The following is a 23,325-nucleotide window of genomic DNA, read 5'->3' on the forward strand; positions in this document are numbered from 1 at the left end:
CTCTCCCCACCTCTCCAGTCCTGGTGAGCAGTAATATTAGGAATGCTTGTTGAGAGCTACTGTGACCTGGTGTGTAGCGGGCTCACCAAACTCTGTCCAGCCCTACCTGGATGCGGGCCATCTGATATATTGTTTCATGCTGGACATTTACCTCTGTGTGCAGGACAAAAGTGGGAGAGCTCCTCAGAGGAGACCACAGGCTATGTGACCGTCAGGGGCCACCCACTGGCACCCCCCCCCACCACCTTGGAAGATCGCCTCCCGGGCCTGTTTTTCTCTCTCAGAGGGAGATAACCAGGATAAAGCTGTAGATTCAGTAATCACTAAGCAACAGCTTAGTGAAGGGCCCAGCACATAGTAGGGTTTCAAGCAAAGTATCTGCGTTTGATGGATGCGGAGCCCAGAGGCCCGGCAGTGCGGAGACTCGCCCAAGGTCACACAGCTGGGGCTGTAGATCAGACCAGGGCGGCCCGACTCCCACGGGCTGGGTTTGTCTGGAGCCAGCTTGCGGGAGCGGTGTTTGGAAGAGCGGATGCGGGCGTGGGCGAGAAGGGACTTCTATTTTGGAGCGGGTGAGAGAAGCGCGGGACACCGAGGGGGCTGGATCCCTCCCTCCGGCTTCCCGCGACCCTTCCCGGGAGGAGCATCCCGGGCGGGTAGTGGGGACCTGGGGAGGGGCGGGCCGGCGGTTACCTCATCGCCGCCTCCGGGAAGCTCCGCTCGCCCGCTCGCTCCCTCGCTCGCTCGCGCCGCTGGCTGGGGCGGCGACTCAGGGCGCCGGAGCGACCGAAGGACAGCGGGACTGAGGCACCGAGAGGCAGCGCCGTCCCCGCGCCCGGACCCGCTGCGGGACCCGCCGCGAGACCCGCGCGGCCAGGAGGTCCGACCCCGGTGCTCGCGCTGCCGGCGGTGCCTCCAGCTCGCGCTGCGGGGCGGAGGCGGTGTCTGCACCGCGCGCGGGGTCTGTTCTCTCCCGAGCTTCGGCACCTGCCGGAGCTGCTCGTTCGTCCTCCGTCGGCCTGCTCGGCTGTCTGCCCTCCGGCCGCCCGCTCCGTCCTCTGGCCCTGCCTCTCCTGACCCAGGGTGCTCCGGGGGCGGGGGCGGGGGGGGCGATGAGGAGCGCGGGGCCAGGGTGCACCGGGCAGGGCACGCGGGGCGCACGGCGCTGCGCTGGTCCATGAGGGTTTACAACGCTGGGCGTGGCTGGGCGCGCGGGCCATGGGGGGCAGCCTGCGGGTGGCTGTGCTGGGTGCCCCGGGCGTGGGCAAGACGGCCATCATCCGTCAGTTCCTGTTCGGTGATTACCCGGAACGCCACCGGCCCACGGACGGGCCACGCCTCTACCGGCCCGCGGTGCTGCTCGACGGCGCGGTCTACGACCTGAGCATCCGCGACGGCGACGGCGCTCCTCCGGGTCAGAACCCCGGGGGTCCAGAGGTAGCGACTGGGGAACGGCCGGCGCGGGCGGGGGCGTGTGACAGCGTGCGTGTATATGTGGCGGGTGCTTGGTGCACACGTGCATGTCTGCCTTGACAGCCCTGGGGTGCCAAACTGTGTTCATGGATTAAAGGATGAACGTGTCCTGGGGGGTTTGTGTGTGTGTGTCTCCCTGATGGCCTACTGCTATCCAAGATCAGGCCCCAGGCCCGGCGATTTTGAAAAGAGGGTTTTTCTCACTGGCCTAAAGTGCCTGTATTATTTGCCTGCCTCCGAGGGTGGTTCTGGATCAGTGCATGGCAGACCATGGTCGTGCCTCCCTGCCAGGGAGCATTTTATGCTTGGGGAATTAAGCAGACTCTCAGTGGGGAGAGGATGGGGCCAGACACAGGTGTACTTTCTAGGGCGGTTATTCTCTGCTCCTTTATTCCTGTGACTTGGAGCAAAGAGTTTAGCAATTTGTGCGAATCCCAGGGCAGATTTTGAATTCTTGGAGCTGGATGCCTCTGAGGGGTGAAGAGGAAGGAGCACACAGAATTAAGCAGGGCCTCCTGGAGGCGCTGACGTTTGGGCTGACCCTGGAAGGATGAATGAAATTTTGATTAAAAGAAGTGTCAAAAGCCTGCCAGGTGGAAAGGACAGCATGTGCTTAACCCAACCCCCCACCCCCACCATCCCACCCCCGCCCTGAATGTGTACAGCTGTCCCATCATCAATGGTGTCGGAGGGCCTGGGGAACACGGAGCCTGGGGCTTAAAGGCAGCTGTGGTAAACAGGGAGTGAGGGCCTAAGAGGCCAGCCCCGAGATGAGCTTTGAAAAGCTGGAAGGAGGAAGCTAGGGGGTAGGCAGAGAGGAGGCCGAGAGCGAAGGAGGGCTGGTAAGCAGCTGACTGGCTTCAGACACGGGTTAGAAATTTTTATCCTGGCAACCCTGCGGACAGGAGGCCTAGGGAGCTTGGAGAGAGATGGTGGGGGACGGCCGAGGCCTGAGGATGAACTGTGGGTTTAGCATCAAGACCCTTCAGAGGGTCTGGCTGTTGGAGAGTGAGAAAGGGTCTCTGGCAAACTCCGGCCTCCTGCCCCAGGAGTGGCCAGACTCCAAGGACTGGAGCTTGCAGGACACGGACGCCTTCGTGCTCGTCTATGATATCTGCAGCCCGGACAGTTTTGATTACGTGAAGGCGCTACGGCAACGCATCTCGGAGACCAGGTGGGGATACTGCCACAGGTGTGTATGGGTGGAGCAGGGGTGCTTTTGCCAGACCGGCCGGGCCTTTGCCCAAGGGTAATGGGTGGGTTCTTCCCTGGTCCTGGCTGGGTCTCTGGTCTGCCAGCTATGCGGTCTTTGGGCCACTCGGGTCTGGTATTTCCTTGGGAGGGGGGCTGTCTCTGGCCACAGAAATGTATATACCCACTGCGGAGGGAGGGGTCTCCGGCGTGGGGCGTCCGGCACACTAGCCCTCGTCCCCATCTGGCCCACAGACCGGCGGGTGCACCCGAGGCTCCCATCCTCGTGGTAGGCAACAAGCGGGACAGGCAGCGGCTGCGCTTCGGGCCTCGGCGCGCCCTGGCCGCCCTGGTGCGCAGGGGCTGGCGCTGCGGCTACCTGGAGTGCTCTGCCAAGTACAATTGGCACGTGCTGCGTCTTTTCCGCGAGCTGCTGCGTTGCGCTTTGGTGCGTGCACGCCCTGCACACCCGGCCCTACGCCTGCAGGGGGCGCTGCATCCAGCGCGCTGCAGCCTCATGTGATTGAACTGGACGTCGACGCCGAAGGTTGGGGGAGGGTGGTTTGATTGGAACAACCGGCTACCCGGATTGGACGAAATTGCCCAACTTCTCTCGGATTGGACAGGACAAGGTCTCCTCCCTGATTGGACGAGGAAACCTCCCACTCAGTCTCCGGGCAACAGGACTTTGGGGAGCTGCATTGGACCCTGCCAGGCCCCCAAGCCACACTGGGATCCAGCAATCTTTTCTGGGACCTCATTGGGTTACAGTCCCATTGGGTAGAAGGGACTTGGCTGTGGATCTGATTGGAAGCGCTCAGGTTGCTCCTACGGTTCCACTGGACAGACTATAAAATCACACCTCTCAGGAGGTAATAAAGGGGAAAACGATGGAAGCGCAGCTTGCATTTCTTGGGTGGGCTGCATGGTCTTAAGTTTAGAGGTCGTTGCTCTCACCTAATACCAGAACCCCAACATGTAAGAAGTGTCCCCCGAAAGGTGTGATGGCCCCAAGGCCAGCCCCAAGGCCAACCCCAAGAAGCAGACACATGTGGCTGAAACAATACTTTACTGTCAGGCTCTGCAGGGCCACAGGACCGCAGGATGGGTCCTCACTGACCTCCTCTAAGGCAATCAATAATATTAGTAATTAAATAGCAATGCTCATCCCCCAACCGGAATGTACAACAGAGGTCCCATTGTGCCATGTGGTCCCAAGGGGTCTGGTCCCATGAGGTCTGGTACCCGAGAGGCAGGGGTGGAGGGGGGGGCTCCCTGATGCAGAGGGGTTAAGGCCACAAAGGAATAGGATGAGGAGTAGGGGCCTGGGGGGCAGCTGGGCTGGTTCATCACATCCAGGAATCCGGCTCTGCCCTTGGGCTCACAGAGTGCAGGGCATGCCAGGCCCCAGGCTCTGTGGATCCAGACGGGCGGCGAGGGCCCCGAGGCGTGGGGATGCGTGAGGGTTTTCGGTCTGGCTGTGTGTCCATCCGGCCCCGTGCCCAGGTCCTCGGGAGCTCCAGGCCAGCCAAGGGGCTCCCAGGTGCATCTGGTGGGCCCCCCACACCAGGGCAGGGGCTGCCTTCATCAGAAGAGCTGGACAGGACTGGGCCTCGGGGCCCGGGCAGCCCATTGGCCATCCGGCCAGAGTCCCCGGGCTGGCCACACTTGCCACCCAGGACACTGAGGGATGAAGAGGAGGAGCTGGAGGAACAGTAGGCCGAGTCAGGAGCTGGAGGGTCTGGGGCCCGAGCTGGGTCAGAGGCTGGTCCGGCGGGGGTCCCACCAGCAGCAGCCTCAAGGGCTCGGGCATTGGCCAGGAACTCCTCTTCCAAGCGCCTGAACAGTTGCTGCTCCTGCTTCGGGTCCAGCTGTAGGGGGGTGCGGAAGACACTGGCCGGTGTGGTGCCCAACTCTGGACTGGGGTTGGAGACCCGGAGAGGCCGGGGCGCTGCAGGGCTGCGAGCCCGGGGAGTCTGGGGACTGCTCCTGCCTGAGCCCCCACTGATCCTGCCCCGGGGCACCCATGAGTGCTGCCCATCTCGGTCCCTGCGCACCAGCAGCATGGTCTGCTCCTCCCGGCTCTGGCTCCGGGCCCGCCGGGCAGGGCTGGCGGCTGACAGCGGGGCTCCCCGGCCTCCTGGGGCCCCACGGGGCCGCCCCCGATCCAGTCGGTCTCTGGACTGGCTGCGCGGGGGAGGAGGCCGTCTCGGGGAGGATGGGGTGCCCGTGGTCAGCCGCCGGCTGGGTCGCTCCTTCCGGGAGCCAGTGCCTGAGTCTTCACTGCGGACACCAAGGGGGCCACTCTGGGCTGAGGACGCTGAGGAGTCACTGTCCCCGGAGTAGCGGCGGGAGCGGGGATGGGGGTGCAGCTGGTCCCGGGCCCTGGGGCAGCGGAACAAGAGACATCGAGAGATGGGGCATACAGAGACAGTACTGGCATGCAGAAGGGCCCAGAGAGGAAAGGACAAGCAGCCAAGTGGTTGGGGGTGGGGAAGACACCTGTGGTGGTGGTGGTGTGGGTGGGGTGGGGGCTGTCAAGGGCTTCAGTCCTCTTGGGGACTTCCAGAGAGAAGTGAGGGACTCCAAGCAGCTTCCGGCAGCCAGGGCCACCCCCGACCCAAGGCAGCGGAAGAAGCCAGGTTCCGAGTTCCCCCTCCCCAGGCCTCCGGCTTCCTGGGCAGGCCAGAGGGAAGCGGGTAGGACTGGCTGCCGCCCAGCCCCCAGGGCCTGCCCCAGCTGTGTTGTTCAGTTGCTTAGGTTGCCATGGAGATAGGAAGCCAGGCCTGCCCCCACCCACGGGAACTTTTCCCAGGGTGTGAGTCACCCTGGAGCACAGGCTCCTTTGTCATCCAGCCACGGCAGACACCCCCAACCCCCCCGACCCCTCACCCCCATGTCCCCCTGCCTCTCACCTGAGGGTGGTCTCCATTCCCTCCTTTGAGGCCCGTAGGCTAATGGGCATCACTTCTGGCCGGGAGCTCCGGCGCTCACCCCCAGGCACTGGGCTGCCAGCCCGCGGGCTGGGGGTGGGCGACACCCTCTGTGGGGAGAAGGTGCGAGCCCTGGGCTGGGGTGGGCGGTGGGCTGCGGGGGTGAGACAACAGGTGGCCTGTGAAGGGCAGTGCCACAGACAGAGCCCAGCCTACGCATCCCCCGTATGGCCCCGCCGCAGGCACTGACCCGAGGACGAGCAGCGGCAAGGGTCATGCTTGTCCAGATAGTGCTCCAGAGTGTCCCAGCCGCCACCCACGCGCACCATCACGTGGCTCCTCAGCACCTGTGGGAGCCCAGTGTGGGCAGGTCACGACCTGTCAGTGGGGGTGGGGGGTGTGACAGCCCACCTTAGGCTGCTGCCTGCAGGGCAGCCCCAGGCTCTTACCCGCACGAAGATGAGGAGACTGGAGTCTCCCACGCGGTACTTGCCCTCTGAGACTTTGATCATGGGAAACTGGTCTGGACAGGTGCAGTAGCCCAAGATCTCCCTCACCTGAGGCCAGAGAGGAGAAGCGGGAGGTCAGGGATTCAGTCCCTCCTCCTGGGGCCTGATGTCAGCAGCTCCAGGGTCAGGAGGAAGCAGGTCCTTCCGGAGAAAGGGGGCACGGATGGTGTGGCTCCAGACTTGGGTGCAGGCTCTACACTTGACCTTTCACCAACTGCCCTTCCCCTTTGGCTGTTGGAGGTCAGGAAGCTGATCAGGAAAGGATGGTGGCCCTGTGGTCAGGCCAGGGCGTGGGACCCCAGTGTGGCGCCTCCCTCCAGCCCCTGAGCCTGGGGCTGTCCTGGGAGCCGTCCTCACTCCCCCTTCACCTACTTCACAGAGAGAGGCTGAGGCCCCACAGGGAGACTGGGTCCATTGGAGAAGGAGGACCATGGGACATGAGTGCAGGGAACCCACGCCACATCAGTGCCACAGACATGTAAGACACACACACACACCCCAACATGTACACCTAGGCCACATGCCCAGCAAGCACACATTTGCACCCCTCCTGCTCCAGCCCAGGTCAGGAGCTGCCAGGCTGGCTATGTGGGCGGCCCACCTCCCAGCCAACAATGGGGCCAGAGGAAATGAGCAGGTGGAGCTTCTGGTGACCCTGGCCCAAGATAGGACTGGGGTTGGCAGCCTCTGCCCAAGGCCATCCGGCTAACCCCCTCAGGGGTAAGGCACAGCATAGTCCTAACCTTCTGATAAGAAGGACACTCTTGGCCAGGCTGCGGGGGCGTTAGGGATACCTAGGTCCTGAGATAAGCAGGAGGGAGCTGGGGGTACAGTCTGGCAGCTCCCCATGTTTTTCTAACAGTAGCTCTGGGCTTGGCTTCTCCACCAGTGATGTGCGCAGGGCCACGGGGGGTTGGCAGGGGGGCTGTAGAGCCCTGGGAAGCTTCCCTAGGCCCTCAGTGAGCCTACTGTGTGCCGGGCACCTCCCTCAGAGCCAAGCATCACAGGCACCCACTCAACCTCGAGCTCTGTGATGTGGATCTAAGTGTCTAGTCCTGAAGTACATACAGAAGCGGTCAAATCACACAGCCCCTGGATGAGGGGTATACAGCCTTCTCTGGTGGACGGGGAGCCCTTGAAGTGGAGATCACACAGTGGAGCTCAGATTTCATCCACAACCCAGCAGGGCTATGCGACCTCATCAAGCAAGCACTTCTCCCTCCAAGCGGCTGTGCCCGCTCCTTGGGGCCAGGTATATAGTTGATGCTCAACGTGTGCACTACCCCATGGGGCAAGCTGTCCCATCCTGGGCACGCGGAGGGGACGTGCACCCTCACGGGCAGACTCACCAGCTCATCAAGGTTGCGCAGGTCGCTGGGTGTCATGCGGGGCCCGCGGGTGGGAGCCCCTGCTGTGGTGGCCGTTTCGGGGGCGTCCTCCTCGGCTGTGCGAGTGTGGGGGGCCGGGGGGGCAGCACGGAGCTCCTGCTCAATCTCCTGTTCAAACTGCACAAGGCGAGGGGCGAGCAGGCCAAGGCGGGCCCCACGCCGTGCCACCTCCAGCAGGCACAGCACAACGCTCTTCTCATTCTTCCGAAGCACCAGGTCCTCTGTCTCAAACATGAGCACTTCAGGCACACCCAGCTCTGTTCGGCACCAGCCGATGAACGTGGCTACATTGTCGCGGGCCATGAAAGAGCCGGGCACCACACTGTGTGCCTGGAAGGCCACCCCGCGGGCTGGGCGGGCAACAGCCAAAGCGCGGGCCGCATCGGTGACAGCATTGGCATGTTGGCACAGGGTGGTGCCCGTGGCCAGCCCCGTCAGGAAGCCATCGCCACCACTGGGCAGACCCAGGCCATACAAGGCGTTGAGCCACTCGGCCAGGTCCTCCTTCATGGCCTCCACGTAGGCCTCACTCGAGCGGTACGGCCGCACGCTCTTGGCTGCTGAGCCTGCGATGCCCGCCACCGGGTCCGCCATGTCTGGGGCCAGCAGAGTCACGATGGGTGGGCAGGGATACAGGGCTGCTGTGAGGACCCAGGAAGCCCTCGGTACAGACTAAGCCGCTGACCACCTGTAACTCGCCTGTCATCTCAGGCCAGCTGCTTGGTTTTGTGAGCTGGCTGTGAGAAACTTCACTGTACCTCGGTTTCTTCGTCTGTGAAATGGGTACAGTAATAGCACCCTCCTTGCAGGACCTAATGAGATAATTTCTATGAATGACTTAGTATTGAAAGTGTTTGCTATTTCCCTCTGGGAGGTGGGTAACAGGATACTTGACTGAATCCTCCCTCCCTCGCAGGTCCCCACGCATCCTTATTGCCCCACAAGGTAGGTGAAAAGCAGAGCCCTAAAGATGCAGCCCACAGGCGTGGGCCCACAGTGGACAGGCAGGACAGTCCAGGAATTCAGGTCCCAACCGCAGGAATGATTAGCTCCATCACTGAGGGCTGGTACCCGGCCCCCCACCTCTGGGAAGGTCCCAGGTACTCCCACAGCTCTCCTTCCCTAACGACTCTCATTATAACAACGACGTAACAGCAGTAACAGTAACCGCAATGCCCCTGCCCAGGGCTGAGTGTCAGTGATTTTATCTCCATTTTACAGATGAGGAAACTGAGGTGCAGAGAGGGTAAGGGCTCGCTCAAGGTCGCAGAGCAGTGGGTGGCAAAGCCAGGCCGACCTGAGCCGCGCTTATGCTCCCAAGCGCCATGGGCAGCCCGGGGGCCGGAGACAGGCCCCGCCTCCTCCTGCGAGCCTCCTTAGCGCCGCAGGCCGGGTCCGTGCCGGCCAGGACTCGGAGGAGCCTCCGACAGCCCCGCTGGCCTTCGGGCTTCGGCCCAGAGAGGGTGCGGGGCCGCCCAAGGTCACACAGCCCCGGGGAACGGAGGCCGCGGCTGCCAGGTCCCCGTGAGTGCGCGCCAGGCAGGGGGTACTGGGGGTCCCCGCGCTCACCTGGCTCATCCTGCGGCCTCGGGGAGCATCGCCCCGGCGGGGCCGAGCGGGGCCGGGCCGCCGCAGGGAGGCGCCGCCCGAGCCACAGCGATCCGGTCCCGCGGCTGAGGCCTCCGCACCCGCCCGCCCGCCGTCTCCGCCCCGCCTCCCTGGAATTCGGATCCGGCCCGAGGGGGCGGGCGGGGCCGCGCGCTCTTAAAGGGGCAGCGCTATTCCCGGGCTGGCTAGGGGGACGGAGGGAGGAGCTGGAGTCTCCTGACTGGGGTGGGGGCGGGATCAAGGCCCCCGGGCGCCCCCACCAGCCCGGACGTCCTGTCCCAGATCAGCCTAGTCCCTACCGTACCTTTCAAAACTGCTTGGTCTCCTGTGGGGAGGTTTGGGCGATTTTAACTGCACTCCATCCCTGGATAGCTGCCTCCTCGGGAGGACCGCACGGCCTGTTCTCAAGACGAACTCAGGAAGCGATAGGGACCGGGGCTGCAAAGTCACCTCCGCCTGGAGGGAACCATCCTAGTTAAGATAAATGAAGCCAGTGTGACTCGGGTGTGAGCTTCCTACCAGCAGGGCGGGCCTCGTGGAGGGGGAAGATAGCCTGTTCTGCCCACCCGTCGTGCCACTCCTTACTGAATACTCATTTTTAACCTTGAGGTTGGGGGAACCCGTTTCTCTGATAAAGACACAGGCCCAGAGGAGTAGGCAGGGGGCTAAGGCCTAGGGATCTCACACCTTGGCCCCTGCCCTTCGGCGAGAGACCCATCCCTAACCACCTGTGGCTGCCCAGGTCAGGCACAGAATTAAGAGGAAAGGAGGATATGAAGTGGCCTGGGTCGGTTTGGCTCCAGAGGGTTAATCGCTGCTGGTTTCTTTTCAAACTGCAGAGGAGGGCCCCGGCTGGGACCTGCGGGAAACCCTGCCCCCTGCTGCTGGCTGGGTGGGGAGGCCAGGCCTGGCTGGGCTGCAGCCCCGCTGGCGGGGCGGGGCCAGCCTGGGGGGAGGCACCACCACCCATAGCCAAGTCTCAGAGCTTTCATAAAGCTCCTACTGTGCACCAGGCTTGCTCTGTGCCCTTGACCTAAACCAGTCAAGTCACCTCTATGAGACACTTTCTTTTGCCTAAACTGGAGCTCAAGAGAGCAGCTGGTGGAGTCTGGGGTTTGAACATGGCTATTATGGGAGTATCCTCATTCAAGTGTCAGGGGCATTTGTGGAGTACCTACTGTGTGCTAGACCTTGTGGTGCCAGGCTGATCACATACATCATCCCACCGAGTCCTCATGACTCAGTGGGCAAACAGCCTAGTGTCTTAGATATCCAAGTGGTACAGGTTCTAATCTACCGTCTCCTTCAGCACCCCTACCCACAAAGAGTGAGGAAGGGGGGGTAACTAGTAACAGTAATGGCTGACACTTAAGTGGCGACTACTGTGTGCTGGGTCTCTTCTGGCACTGGGAACTAAGAGCAAAAGGTGGGAGGCAGACCGAGCCAGCTATCGGGGTTCACAGTGTGGTAGGAAGGCAGCCCTAGGACTGAAACAGGGATGAGGCACCAGGGAAGAGAGAGCAATGGAACCAACTGAGGGCCTGGGAGTGTGGGGTGGAATGAGGCTGCAGGGGTTTGTTTGTTTGTTTGTTTGTTTGTTTGTTTTTGACAGACAGAGGTCACAGGCAGGCAGAGAGGCAGGCAGAGAGAGAGGAGGAAGCAGGCTCAATCCCAGGACCCTGAGATCATGACCTGAGCTGAAGGCAGAGGCTTAACACACTGAGCCTGCAGGCACCCCAGGGCTGCAGTTTTAAATCAGTGTTCAGGAAAGAACCTAAGGGAAGGAACAGTGTAGATGGCTAGAAGCAGAGTATTTCATACAGAGGGGACAGCCAGTGTAAAGGCCCTGAGGTGGGCAGGTGGTTGGTGTGTTCAAGAAAGAATAAGGCCTCTGAGGCTGAGATGGAGAGTGGGATGAAAACAGAGATATTGGGAGCAGAGCAAGTAGGGCTTTGTGGGCCATGCCTCTTTGGAGGGACATGGGAGTCATGGAGGGATTTATTGCAGGGGAGGGGTGTGACCTGACTTAGGTCTTAACAGGTTCCCTGTGGTTGCTGTGCAGGGATGGAGCAGAGCTGTATCTGAGGGCAGAGCTGATGGGATATGCTGGTGAATTGGGTATGAATGTGTGGACAGAGTCAAGAATTTCTCCCAGATCTGGGACTGCTGATACTTGGGGAGAGAGGGCTGCTGGAGATGGGGGAAAGAGCGAAGTGTGGAAACTAAGTAATTTAGTCCTCAAAATCATCTTTTTTTTTTTTTTCCTCAAAATAATCTTAGGAGGTGTGATGATTTTATGTGTTCTCATTTTACCACGTGGGGACACTGAGGCCAAGAGAGGGCAAGGGATGTAGTGTGGTCAGCAGCTGTGCAGGAATTAATTCCTGCTTATGTCTACCTTGCTGAACAACAGGGTTCTAGACATAAGAGAGGCCAGATTGAACCCAGGCCCTGGTCTTGGTTTTTGGGTGAGATGGTTAAGCTCTCTGAGCCTCAGTTGTACTATGTGTAAAATGGGACAACAGTAGTAGTCACATCATAGTGTTGTGAAAATGGTATCATTAGTTAGCATTCAGGACAGATGTCTACTATTCCTCTGAGGAAGTGGGGATAAGGGGGTGGGGGCTTGCTGCTCCCTATCTCCCGTCCCCCCAGCTGTGACCTGCCATCACAGATGCCCACTCTAGAGCACAGACTCCAACATTCTGATTATAGGACAGGTGGCAGGTGTAGGGCTGACTGGCATAGCAAGACTCTTGGCCCAGGCCGTGGAGGGCCTCAGCTTTGACCCCTTTTGTTGTGTGGTGACCTGTTCTGTTCCTTGCAGGACCAAGGGAAGTCATAGAAACTGCTGGAGGGACAGGAGGTTTGGGCTACAGTTGTTTTGAACCCATTCCCACAGACCCCAGGGTCCACCCTGGTATACAGAAGGTGTGCCTCTAATGCGCTCATGGTCTTGCCCATGGCCAGTGGACACGTGGCTAGATTTCTTGCCTCCACTGCTGGGTGCCAGAGAACTGCGTGCTTGGCCTTGGTTGCAATGGAGGTCAGATGACGGCCATGGAGTCTTCAGGTAAAGCCCTCCCTTGTGGGATTCAGCTCTGGGGCCGGGCAGCTCAGGTGCTGGTTGGGTCCCCTCCAAGCTCTCCAGGTTAGACTGAGCTCGTGAGCTGAGCCCTGATTGAGCAAGTGACCCATGGGGGGCTTTAGGCTCCTATGTTCCCATGTGGGTCCAACCACGACAGCTGCTTGTTCCTGCTCCAGCTATGGGACCCTAAGCTTCCCTGAGCTCCCTCCTGTACCCTCCAGGAGCAAAATCAGGGCCAGAAAGCCCAAGAGGGCCCGCTTTCCAATCCGCCTGTTACACTGCTCATTGCTTGCACTGTGGCCGGCAGCTCCGTCTGCGTGGGACAGGAAAGGTCAGCTCCAGAGCCAGCCACTCGCCCTGAGGTCCTGGTGTCTGGGTGCTTGGCTCCCAGTTGCATCAGCCACTTGCCTCGGTCACTGTCCTGTCCTTGGCCCCACAGCTGCCACAACCTTGGAGCCCCACGCTCCTTCCCACGGGGCAGGTGAGCCACTCGTTGCGGTGTGTGCGGGGCATAGACCCATCTCCAGACTGACTCCTCAACCTTTTGCCCGTAACTGTGGAGTGTAGCCTTGCGGGGCTGTGAGGCTGAGATGGAAATGTTTATTCTGAGTGTGCTCCACCAAGAGCTCCGGAGAGTTCGGAGCAGGGTGTGGAACGTAAGCAGGACTTCTCCGACTTCTCCCTGCTTCCTGTCCTGCTCCTGCTGGTCGCACCCTTGCTTTTCTTCCTCCTCCAGCTCCACGGGCACTAAGCAACTTTGTGCAACCCTTTGAGACAGAGCTTGGAACTCAGGCTGCCTGAGGTCCTCCGAGGCCAGTGTGGTCCATACATTTCTTTTGGCTGAGAGGAATCATTCCTTCTGACATAAACGCCTCTCGCAGGACTATTTAGTGCTGGTGACAATCCCCTCTTGAGGCAGGGCCGAGAGCCACTCTGGGGCAGCCTCAAGTTCCAGGCAGGGGGTAGGTAATGCTGGCCACGTGTGATGGTTGTGCCGTGGCTCCCACAGAGGGCCGCCTTGTCATCCCTTAGCATGGGCTGTGGGCTGGGTGGTGGCTGATCCCTACCCAGAGCTGCAGAGCTCCCAGCTTCTCAGACACGGGACACCTGCGTGCAGGGAGCACAGGCCCGGATGCCTCAGCCTCCACTGGCCAGTTCCACCGCCTCATCCAGGACAGAGGGGTGGACTCCTACCTCAAAGACTTCTCGGGAAGTCAGTGTGGCGAGGTGGTGCTTGGCACCACACAAGAGCCCAGGGATGTTGTGGTTAGATTTGGGCCTCAGGCTGTGCACCTGGGCTCTGACACTCCGATGCCTGCCAAGGCTGAGGTGGGAGCCTCCTGGGCCCCTTGGAGGAACAGCACTGGCCTGTGTGGCCAGAGTCCAGCCACCAAGGCTGAGTGGGGCAGCTGAGGTCACATGATACTCGTAGATCATGGTGAGTGTGCTGGAAGGCCTTGGTGAGTTGTAAGAGAAGCGTCTAGAAGTTACTTGGGCTTTGTGAGGCAAGGGCTGGAGGGGTCAAGGGAAGCGGGGAGCCCCACGCGGGGCAGCAGAGGAGAGGTGGGAGGTGCTGGTGACTTAACACTGTACAGGGTTTTTTTTTTTTTTTTTTTGTCTGTACGGGGTTTTGATGAGAGCCCGCTGGGTTGGGTCGGGGGCTGGGGCAACACGAGAGAACAGAGGCCAGGACGATGGTGAGGCTCCAGGTGTCCCCCATTTGCTGAGTTGGGCTGGAGGAAGGCGCCGGCTCTAGCCCTTCTGCAAGCCCGTCAGCCCCTCGAAAGGAGCTGGTATTTAGGAGGATGTCAGCCAGGCACTGAGGGTCAGAGGAGGCCTTCCTACCTTTCGAGGTCAGGGAGGGGGTGCAGTAGCCACCAGAGGGCCCAGGAGGGACCACTGATTTGGCAACACAGTAACTGGGGACTTTGAGAACTACTGTAAAAGCAAAAGAAGACTGACAAATGGCCTGGTATCTAGAGGGGCTGATGAAGGGTTTCCTGAAGGTGGGAAAGCAATGCCTGTTCTTGAGAAAGGACTTGTCAGTGTAAAAGACGAAGCCACAGAGATGTCACACATTTGCTGAGGAGGGCTGGGATAGTGCCCAGGACCTGTCCTGGTCTGCCTCAGGAATAGAGGCGAGTAGCGAGCAAACCCTACGGACAGCAGGGTGGCTGTGAGTAGGGAGGGGTACACGGGCTCCTCGGAGCCTTCCCAAGGCCTTGCTCTCGTGGACCAGGGGATGGAGAAGAAATCGTTACTCCAAATTCTTCTTGTGCCGTCCTCTGGCAAAGGTGACCATCTCTCCTTGAATCTTCAGACATTAGCTGGTTTCACTTTTTATCATTTTTTTTTAGATTTTATTTGTCAGAGAGAGAGAGTGAGCACAGGCAGACAGAGTGGCAGAGGGAGCAGCAGGCTCTCTACGGAGCAAGGAGCCCAATGCAGGACTCAATCCCAGGACGCTGGGATCGTGACCTGAGCTCAAAGCAGCCGCCTAACCAACTGAGCCACCCAGGCGTCCCAACTTTTTATCATTCTTTAAGCTTTGAAAAGCCAGAATAAGATACAATTTCATACATGTGGACTTTTGAAATACGGACTAGTATCAAGTTATGCTGAGAGCTGTGGCTGCGACTTTAGGAGGCAGCAGTTCCATGGGACTCCCCCCACAGCTTGAACCTCTCCACTTCCGAGCTAGGTGTCCTAGCTGCCAATAACTGATTTCCCTGTCCCTGGCTGCCATTCAGGACTGTGTGTGCAGCCCTGCCCTAGCTGGTCTTTGCTGATGGGGTATGTTAAGGCCTGCATTTCTTCCTGAGCATCTGGTCATCAACTGACTTATTTGCAGACTGGGTTACATATAGTTGCTTACTTGGAAAACCTCTCTTCCCAGGAAGGCATGGTGGGGCCTCAAACTGGATGCTGGGAATCACCCTTAAATCTACTGGCCCGGACCTAAAGAGTCTTCACACAAATCCAGGAAAAGGCAAGACTGATGAAAAAGGCCCAGATGTTTTAGGGTCTGAGGCTCTTCTCATCTTCTCCATTATTTCAGAAACACGCTCATGAGAAAAGCCCTGGCTTCTGACCTCACACAAGGCAGCCAGGGATGGCTGAACAGTGGCCTCTATTCAACCACGTTCACAAATGCTGACCCTAGAACATCAAGAAAATGTCACATCACGGAGTGGGAAGTGAAAACAGTTCCCATTAGCGGTCACTGAAGCAGACTTCGTTCTGAAGCCTGTGGAGCCTGACTTGGAACACCCACGACAGCCCAACAGTGGCCTAGAAGCCACAGTTACCCACGGTGTGGGGCATTACACAAAGCTACTCCCGGCGAATGAGCTGGACCTGGGCTGGATATCCCCATGGTGAGGGGGGACACCGCAACCCCCGTTTCCTTGCTAGCAGCACCACACCCGACATGGTGCCATCCTGACCCTTATGGGTTTCCCCTCCCAGGACAGTGGAAGGAGCAGTTACGTGGCAGCTCAGGGCCCACTCCACGACTTGCAGCGACTGCGCAACAGAGGCCGAGAAGGATGACTGTTTATAAACATTTGGAATTTTATTTAAAAAAAAAAACAAAAAACAAAAAAAAAAAAAAAAACAAAAAACATCACAACCATGAACATTGTTACAGTTAGAGGCCCTCTTGGTTCTCCACAATGATACTGAGCATGCTCACAAGGGGTTCCCATTATTTAGTCTTAGTTAAACAACCATCTTTAAAAGAAGGAAAAAAAAAAAACTCGGCACACTACCATTTAACTTGTTTTAATGTTTCTTCACAAATGGTGAAAAATACTAAAGTACAGACAAGGAATAATCATAATGTTGTGGCCAACATTATAAATATGGAATTATAAATTTAAAACATTTTCTGGTTTAAAAAATAAATCTGGTAGTCAATGCAGCTCTGCGGGGTCTCTGCGTCTAGTAGGGCCGGTCTCTGCGTTCCTGACGGTGCTCGCCTCTGTAAGTCCAAAAGGGGTGAGGGGTGAAAAGGGGGAAAGGAGAGGGTGCGTCCCGCCACCTCCCAGCGGAGCCCAGCCTGTTCCAGGTCAGCCAGGGAGGGCCTGCCACCTCCTCGCGCCCTGGAGCCTGCAGCTGGTTCACACCAGCACGTACTTATCCATTTTTCCAGGTCCTCCGCGCCCGCCTCTTCTTCCTCCCATCTGTTCCATCAAAGGTCCAGGGGGTCCGCCGGGGCCACCCCGTCTTCCTCCACCAAAACCGCCTCGGTCCATGCCCCGGCCACCACGGAAGCCCCCTCTGTCTCCACCACGGCCACCTCTGAACATCCCACCGGGACCACCGCGGTCCATGAGGCCGCCTCTTCCGCCCCGCATTCCACCAGGGCCACCTCTGCCACGGTCACCGCCTGGAGAAGGAGGACAGATCAACAGCAGGACAGGGAGGATGGGGGCTGCTATGGATGTGCCTCAGAGGCTGCTCAGATCTGCCGCCTTCTCCCAGAGCAAAGACCAGATGCTTTACTAGGTCTGAGGGTCCGGGGCACTTCAGAAGGGACGCTGGAGCCTCAGGGGCTCCAGCTCCAAGACTACACTTCTGGAGACCCCCAACCTAGCTGTGAGCCCATCACGGTAACACATGAGGTTTGGAACCAAGATGCTGAGGGGATGCTCCCCAAACTTGTACTTACCAGGAGGTGGAAAGGGTGGTGGAAGGAAGCCTTCAGGCTTCGGGGCCTTACACTGGTTGCATTCTGTTCTCCAGGCAAAGTTCTGGTTTCCACAACCCCTGCATAAAATTTTATCACAACAGAAATCACTAACGAACGAAAGCCGTGAAGCAAAGCAAACGTGAGCAGGCACACACCGTATCCACCAGCACGAACACTGGAGCCTGGTCAAACACCACTGAGAGATCTGCTGACGGAAAAGGCTTTAGAGCCACAGCCTCAGACAGCAACAAATCCCAAAGACCGGTGTATGATCCAGAAAATGTTTGCACAACCATGTACACGGGGACCTCAGGAGTCCAGCAGAACTGTGACTTCCTTCAGAAGGCTCTGAAGATGGACTGATTTGGCCACCCACCCACCCCACGACCGAGCAATCAGGTGAAAGTTATCCCTAATACAACTCGAGACAGAGAATCCAACTGTCCTCCTCTCCAGAATGGGAATGGGTGGGACACAGGGTGACTTCACGAGCACAGGGTATCAATTTGTCAAGAGAAGTACATACGGATTGGGGCACTGCCAGTCTCCAGCTCGGTGCTGGACATTTCCTCCTCCGGATGGGTTCCCTCGAGAACCCCGGGGCCCTCTTGGGGGAAAGCCACCTCTGTCTCCTCCACGGCCTCCCATGCGACCCATGGGGCCCCCAGGACCTCCTGGGCCCCCTGGACCTGCAATAGGAAAGAACCAGTCACTTCTGCACAGCACCAGATTTGCTGCAGGGGACATCTTTTAAGGGAATTCACACAGATCACAGCTGTCACTGTCCCTTCATTTGCCTCAGACTTTTCTGCAGGCCCAAGGACCCAGCTTTGAGCCTTCTGTGCATATCACTTTAGCTAGCTCCCACAACCTGTGAGGGAAAGGCATTCTCATGCAGAAAGACCCAAAGCAGAATAAATAAACGGCACCTGATGACCGCAAGGCAGAGTGGTTGCCAGGCATTCCAGCCCCCCTTAAGCAAGAAATCCCTGTTCTTCTCTTCCTTTCATTCCTGACTTTTAACTGTCAGCCTTTAGCGGTTCAGTACTGATTCTACATTGACTTTTTAGTATTTCTAAGGGGCCTGTCTATACTCTGGAAATCAAGTTTCTCGAAGACAAGTGTAAAAAACCACAGAGCAACAGAGCAGTGGCCCGGGGAGGGTGTGTGGTAAACACCTGCACGGAGGGGCGGCGGCATCCCTCTGCCCTCACGGGGCGGCATGCCACCCCGCAGGCTGTTCATTGGAGGCTTCTTCCGAGCAAGAGACACCTTAAGTTTGCTCCCTTGAAAATCTTTTCCTGGAACCAGAGAACAGAACACCAATTACTCCCCATCTACAACTCTTCCCTCGAGGGACTGGGCAAGGCTGGGTAACTCCTCGTTCCCCAGCTCCACCACACCGTCACCCTCAACACCCCCCAACCCCATAGAGCATGTGCCCCACCCACAACCTTCTCGATCTTTGCGAAGGCCACAAAACATTTTCAAGATACGTCAAAACTCCTTTACCCTGGGGGGGGGGGGGGAGTAAGCCAGGGGAAGGCCGAGTGCACGGCACCCTTGCCCCACAAAGTATGAGAAGTAGGGACAAGAGTATAAAGTGGCCAAGAGATGAGAGCCAGGACCTGTCCAATGACATTTTCAAGTTGGTTTTGTCTGCACTGAATTTCTGGAATCAATGCCAAGGCCAAATACGGATATATGGGGCGCCTGGGTGGCTCAGTGGGTTAAGCCGCTGCCTTCGGCTCAGGTCATGATCTCAGGGTCCTGGGATCGAGTCCCACATCGGGCTCTCTGCTCAGCAGGGAGCCTGCTTCCCTCTCTCTTCTCTCTGCCTGCCTCTCCATCTACTTGTGATTTCTCTCTGTCAAATAAATAAATAAAATCTTAAAAAAAAAAAAAAAAACTCAAATGTATACTGGATTTTTTTGGGGGTGATCTGTACCTTCTGATACTTGTGCTCAGAGAAGCATTTACAATTTTAAGGTGGATCTGTAATCATGACTCAAAATAAGGGATCTCCTAATCCAGAGCCAGCAACAGGGCTCTCCCATTGCAGAAGCGAGCCAGGCCCAGTGCTGCCCAACAGCCAGCCAGTACAGTACTGTGCTTCCCCAGTACAGAGAGAGGGTCTTCCTGCTCCTTTGGCTCTCAGGTTCCTCCTTTCTGCTATGTGCATCTGTTCCATCTCCAAAACCACTTCTGAGAATGCTATTCTAATAGAATGACAAACACCAGCCAGCAAGACCCTTGTTTCACCTGCGGCTGACAAGGGCAGCATGTGCTACAAGAACCTTCATGTGCCCCAGGATGTGAAGTTAAGAACTTAAGTGAGTTAAGAAGGCCAGTGAGCGCCCCCTGTTGACTCTAGGGCTCCTACCATCAAACCACTCCACAGCGGCCTTGGCAGTTGGTGGGTCTTCATAGGACACTGTAGCGTCACCTTTGGGCTTTCCTGTTTCCTTGTCCAAGTAGATATGAATCATGGGTTGTCCGGTTCTCTTGTTCATCTAGGCATAAAATAGCAGAGTTAGGCTGTGACCAGAAACACACTGCTTTTTGGGAGAAATTCAGAGAAGTTCCTTGAATTGTCAAAAGTGTCGAAAGCAGTAATTTTCCAGATACACATTCACAGTAGGATGTCAGTTTATCTCCAAGTAGTGGCATTATTTCCTAAATTGCCACAACAAATATACGTGTGATTTTTTCCTCTTAGGTGTAGGTGTCATGAAAACCAAAACAGACCTAAAGTTCCAAAGTATGTAAGTGAACAGCGTGCTTCCCATTGCTTCCCTAGTTGTCATCTCCTGGTGCCCTTGTACCTGACCCAACATGCTCTGTGCCCTCACTAACAGGCACCCAGTGACAACGGCCACATTTTAAGAGGCAGTCAGGCTTTGATGCCAGCACACAATCCATGTCTCGCATAAAGTAAAAATCACCCTTAAATCAGTAAGTACTGATACAGGGTTGTGAGTGTGCTAGAAGCATTCTTAAGTCTAACACAGCCAATTTTTCCTCCAGAGGTAGAACACACTACTCATTAGCTTTGCAGCTGAACATCAGACGTAACTTGCTTGAATTCAGGAGCAAAACAGTATAGAAGAATATGGTTTCATCTGTTTTCTGCATTTAAAGTGCCTATGATCAAAGCCTAATCTATACATGTTTGTTTTTTTTTTTAAAGATTTTATTTATTTATTTGCCATAGAGAGAGAAGCGAGAGCAAGCACAGGCAGACAGAGTGGCAGGCAGAGGCAGAGGGAGAAGGAGAAGCAGGCTCCCTGCCAAGCAAGGAGCCCGATGTGGGACTCGATCCCAGGACGCTGGGATCATGACCTGAGCCGAAGGCAGCCGCTTAACCAACTGAGCCACCCAGGCGTCCCTATACATGTTTGTTTATATAACACCTAGAGACACCTGAGAGTAGTGATTTATAGGCCAATTTTTTTTTTAAAGAAAGCTAACATTTATAAGACAAGTATTAACACCTACGTTTTTATAAATGACATATAGAGACTGAAAAAAATAGGCAAAATAGCAGTATGAATGATGGGGCTATGTATTTTTAAAATCTCCTCTATGGGGCGCCTGGGTGGCTCAGTGGGTTAAAGCCTCTGTCTTTGGCGCGGGTCATGATCCCAAGGTCCTGGGATTGAGCCCTACATCAGGCTCTCTGCTCAGCAGGAAGCCTGCTTCCTCCTTTTCTCTCTCTCTGCTTGCCTCCCTGCCTACTTGTGATCTCTGTCAAATAAATAAATAAAATCTTAAAAAAAGAAAAAAAAAAAAAAAGAAAAAAACCAAACCCCACACCAAAACTCCTTTATTTTACAAAACTAACAGTATAGGCTCTTTTCTTAACTAGGAAAACCCCCACATACCTGCATAAACAACGTATCATATAACATCACAAGTAGAGAGAGAGATCTTCATTATGCAACTCATAAGCTCTACCCAAACCAAATCTCTTTCTATATAAATCTCACTTGAAAAATCTCATTTGAAAAAGACCATAGTTAACAACTGAAAAAAATCTAAAAAATAAAACTAAAACAGCTGGATGGCTCAGGAAGTTATGTATCTGCCTTTATCTCAGGTCATGATCTTGGGGTCCTGGTATCGAGGCCCACGTACCATTCCCTGCTCAGCCTGCTTCTCTCTCCCTTTGCCTCTCCCCCCAGCTCCTGCTCACCCCCAATTCATAAAGATAAACTCTTTTTCTAAGACTTAGAGAGAGAAAGAGAAAGGGGGGGGTCAGAGGGAGAAGCAGACTCCCTGCTGATCAGGGAGCCCTGATGCAGGACTCAATCCCAGGACTCCAGATCATGACCTGAGCCCAAGGCAGTTACTTAACCAACTTAGCCACCCAGGCATCCCAGATAAAATCTTAAAAAAAGGAAACAAAAACACCCAAAAACAAAACTAATAAAAGACTTGAAAAAACTATAAGGAGATGGTCTTTAGTAAAAACCTAAGTAAATGGGCATATGATATTCATGGAAAAAACTACTATTATAAAAATGTCAATTCTCCTCAAACTACCTTACAGATTTAATAAATACTCAGTTGGTTTTTTTTTTTTTTAAAGATTTTATTTATTTATTTCACAGAGAGAGATCACAAGTAGATGGAGAGGAAGGCAGAGAGAGAGAGAGAGGGAAGCAAGCTCCCTGCTGAGCAGAAAGCCCGATGCGGGACTCGATCCCAGGACCCTGAGATCATGACCTGAGCTGAAGGCAGCGGCTTAACCCACTGAGCCACCCAGGTGCCCGGTTTTTTCTTTCTTTTCTTTTTTTTTTTTTAAATTTATTTGACAGAACGAGAGATCACAAGTAGGCAGAGAGAGAGAGAGGAGAAAGCAGGCCTCCCGATGAGTAGAGGCTTAACGCACTGAGCCACCCAGGTGCCCCTAAGTTGGGGTTTTTAAAAAACTTTGTAAGTGGAATTCTAAATGCATATAGAAGAGCCAGGAGTAAATAGCAAAGCATTCCTGAGGGGAAAGGACAAAACAGAAGAATCTGCTTTACTATAGATATCAATACTTAGCATAAAAATAGCTGCACTAGGGGTGCCTGGGTGGCTCAGTGGGTTAAAGCCTCTGCCTTTGGCTCAGGTCATGATCCCAGGGTCCTGGGATGGAGCCCCACATGGGCTCTATGCTTGGCAGGGAGCCTGCTTCTCCCCTCTCTCTCTCTGCCGGCCTCTCTGCCTACTTGTGATCTCTGCCTGTCAAATAAATAAATAAAATCTAAAAAAAAAATAAAAAAGCTGCACTATTAGTGCCGGACCATACAAATTAAAGTACAAAAGACCATCAGAAATAGATCCAGGCCTCCCTCCCTCCCAAACAAACAAACAAACAAATAAAATCTTAGAAAAAGGGTGGAGAGTTATGCGTCGGTTGCTCAGTCAGTTGAGTATCTGCCTTCAGCCCAGGCCATGATTCCAGAGTCCTGAGATCAAGCCCTGCATTGGCCTCCCTCTTCAGCAGTGAGCCTGCTGCTTTCTCTCCCTCTGCTGCTCCCCCTGCTTGTTCTGTCAAATGAAATAAAATCTTAAAGAGAAGAAAAAATGTAATAGATCCAGTACGGATGGAACTTTATGTGACAGATATATACCGTCAAGGAAATGATTGATCTTTCAATAAATGTTGTTGGAACAGAAGGTCTTACAAACAGAAAGACACAAACCAGTAAGGAAAAGGCTGGTAAGCTCAATGATATTAACAGCTTCTTCTATTCTTCAAAAGAATACATTGGCAGTATTAGCGAAGGACCAGCCTTCAGGAACTATAAGGAACTCTATGTAGGAGCAGCTCAGATGGTTGAGCATCTGCATCTGACTCTTAATTTTGGCTCAAAGGTAATGATCTCAGGGTTCTGAGATCAAAGCCAGCATTGGGCCCTGCACTGAGTGTGCAGCCTGCTTGGGATTCTCTCCTTCATCCTCTGCCCCTACCCCCTGCTCTCTCTCAAAAAGAAAATTAGATTAAATTTAAAAGAAGTTCTTTATAAAATAAAGTCCTTTTTTTTTTTTTTTTAAAGATTTTATTTATCTCTTTGACAAGCAGAGATCACAAGTAGGCAGAGAAGCGGGCAGAGAGAGAGAGAAGGGGAAGCAGGCTCCTCCCTGAGCAGAGAGCCCGATGCAGGGCTCGATCCCAGGACCCTGAGATCATGATCTGAGCTGAAAGCAGAGGTTTAAAACCCGCTGAACCACCCAGGTGCCCCCTAAAATAAAATCTTAAAAAAAAAAAGTTTTAAAAAAGATTTTACTATTTGACAGACACAGCGAGAGAGGGAACACAAGCAAAGGGAAGTGGGAGAGGGGGAAACAGGCTTCCTGCTGAGCAGGGAGCCTGATGTGGGGCTTGATCCCAGGACCCTGGGATCATGACCTAAGCTGAAGGCAGACACTTAACTGACTAAGCCACCCAGGT

At 55.7% G+C, this 23,325-nt stretch overlaps 3 protein-coding genes across 10 annotated transcripts in view; 1 reads left to right on the top strand and 2 right to left on the bottom strand.

Annotated features, from left to right (window-relative positions):
* Positions 1-433: 433 nt before the first annotated feature.
* Positions 434-3,560, top strand: RASL10A (RAS like family 10 member A). 2 transcript variants are annotated; one of them, XM_059139930.1, is made up of 3 exons: positions 434-1,437; positions 2,523-2,665; positions 2,920-3,560. In XM_059139930.1, the coding sequence occupies exons 1-3, from the start codon at positions 1,219-1,221 to the stop codon at positions 3,185-3,187; spliced, it is 630 nt and encodes a 209-aa protein (XP_058995913.1). In that variant the 5' UTR covers positions 434-1,218; the 3' UTR covers positions 3,188-3,560. The 2 variants fall into 2 exon arrangements, with proteins under 2 accessions (XP_058995913.1, XP_058995914.1); XM_059139931.1 differs by having other exon boundaries at positions 446-1,437; positions 2,523-2,647.
* A 156-nt stretch (positions 3,561-3,716) lies between these two features.
* GAS2L1 (growth arrest specific 2 like 1) lies at positions 3,717-9,216 on the bottom strand. The gene is made up of 6 exons (XM_059139928.1): positions 9,064-9,216; positions 7,456-8,306; positions 6,047-6,154; positions 5,848-5,944; positions 5,580-5,751; positions 3,717-5,049 (listed from the first exon to the last, which is right to left on the bottom strand). The coding sequence occupies exons 2-6, from the start codon at positions 8,086-8,088 to the stop codon at positions 4,014-4,016; spliced, it is 2,046 nt and encodes a 681-aa protein (XP_058995911.1). The 5' UTR covers positions 8,089-8,306; positions 9,064-9,216; the 3' UTR covers positions 3,717-4,013.
* Positions 9,217-15,739: 6,523 nt separating this feature from the next.
* Positions 15,740-23,325, bottom strand: part of EWSR1 (EWS RNA binding protein 1) — a 30,752-nt gene continuing 23,166 nt past the window's right edge. For all 7 annotated transcript variants that reach the window (XM_059140450.1, XM_059140446.1, XM_059140448.1 and 4 more), the window contains 6 exons: positions 19,267-19,396; positions 18,062-18,184; positions 17,410-17,572; positions 16,863-16,960; positions 16,328-16,580; positions 15,740-16,172 (listed from right to left, as the gene is read on the bottom strand). In XM_059140450.1, the coding sequence (XP_058996433.1) occupies positions 16,133-16,172; positions 16,328-16,580; positions 16,863-16,960; positions 17,410-17,572; positions 18,062-18,184; positions 19,267-19,396 (807 nt within the window). In that variant the 3' untranslated portion in view covers positions 15,740-16,132. The remainder of the gene's footprint in view (positions 16,173-16,327; positions 16,581-16,862; positions 16,961-17,409; positions 17,573-18,061; positions 18,185-19,266; positions 19,397-23,325) is intronic.

The sequence above is a fragment of the Mustela lutreola genome, chromosome 11, assembly GCF_030435805.1.
Source record: "Mustela lutreola isolate mMusLut2 chromosome 11, mMusLut2.pri, whole genome shotgun sequence".
Classification (NCBI taxonomy): Eukaryota; Metazoa; Chordata; class Mammalia; order Carnivora; family Mustelidae; genus Mustela; species Mustela lutreola.

What these genes read in the sequence shown, in the direction of transcription:
- GAS2L1 (XM_059139928.1), bottom strand. Translation starts at nt 8,088, where the DNA reads ATGGCGGACCCGGTGGCGGGCATCGCAGGCTCAGCAGCCAAGAGCGTG. An exon ending in GTCTCCTCATCTTCGTGCGG is followed by an intron (nt 5,945 to 6,046) that starts GTAAGAGCCTGG and finishes GGGCTCCCACAG; the next exon opens with GTGCTGAGGAGCCACGTGAT. An exon ending in TTGCCGCTGCTCGTCCTCGG is followed by an intron (nt 5,752 to 5,847) that starts GTCAGTGCCTGC and finishes TCACCCCCGCAG; the next exon opens with CCCACCGCCCACCCCAGCCC.
- RASL10A (XM_059139930.1), top strand. Translation starts at nt 1,219, where the DNA reads ATGGGGGGCAGCCTGCGGGTGGCTGTGCTGGGTGCCCCGGGCGTGGGC. An exon ending in AGAACCCCGGGGGTCCAGAG is followed by an intron (nt 1,438 to 2,522) that starts GTAGCGACTGGG and finishes CTCCTGCCCCAG; the next exon opens with GAGTGGCCAGACTCCAAGGA. An exon ending in AGGTGGGGATACTGCCACAG is followed by an intron (nt 2,666 to 2,919) that starts GTGTGTATGGGT and finishes TCTGGCCCACAG; the next exon opens with ACCGGCGGGTGCACCCGAGG.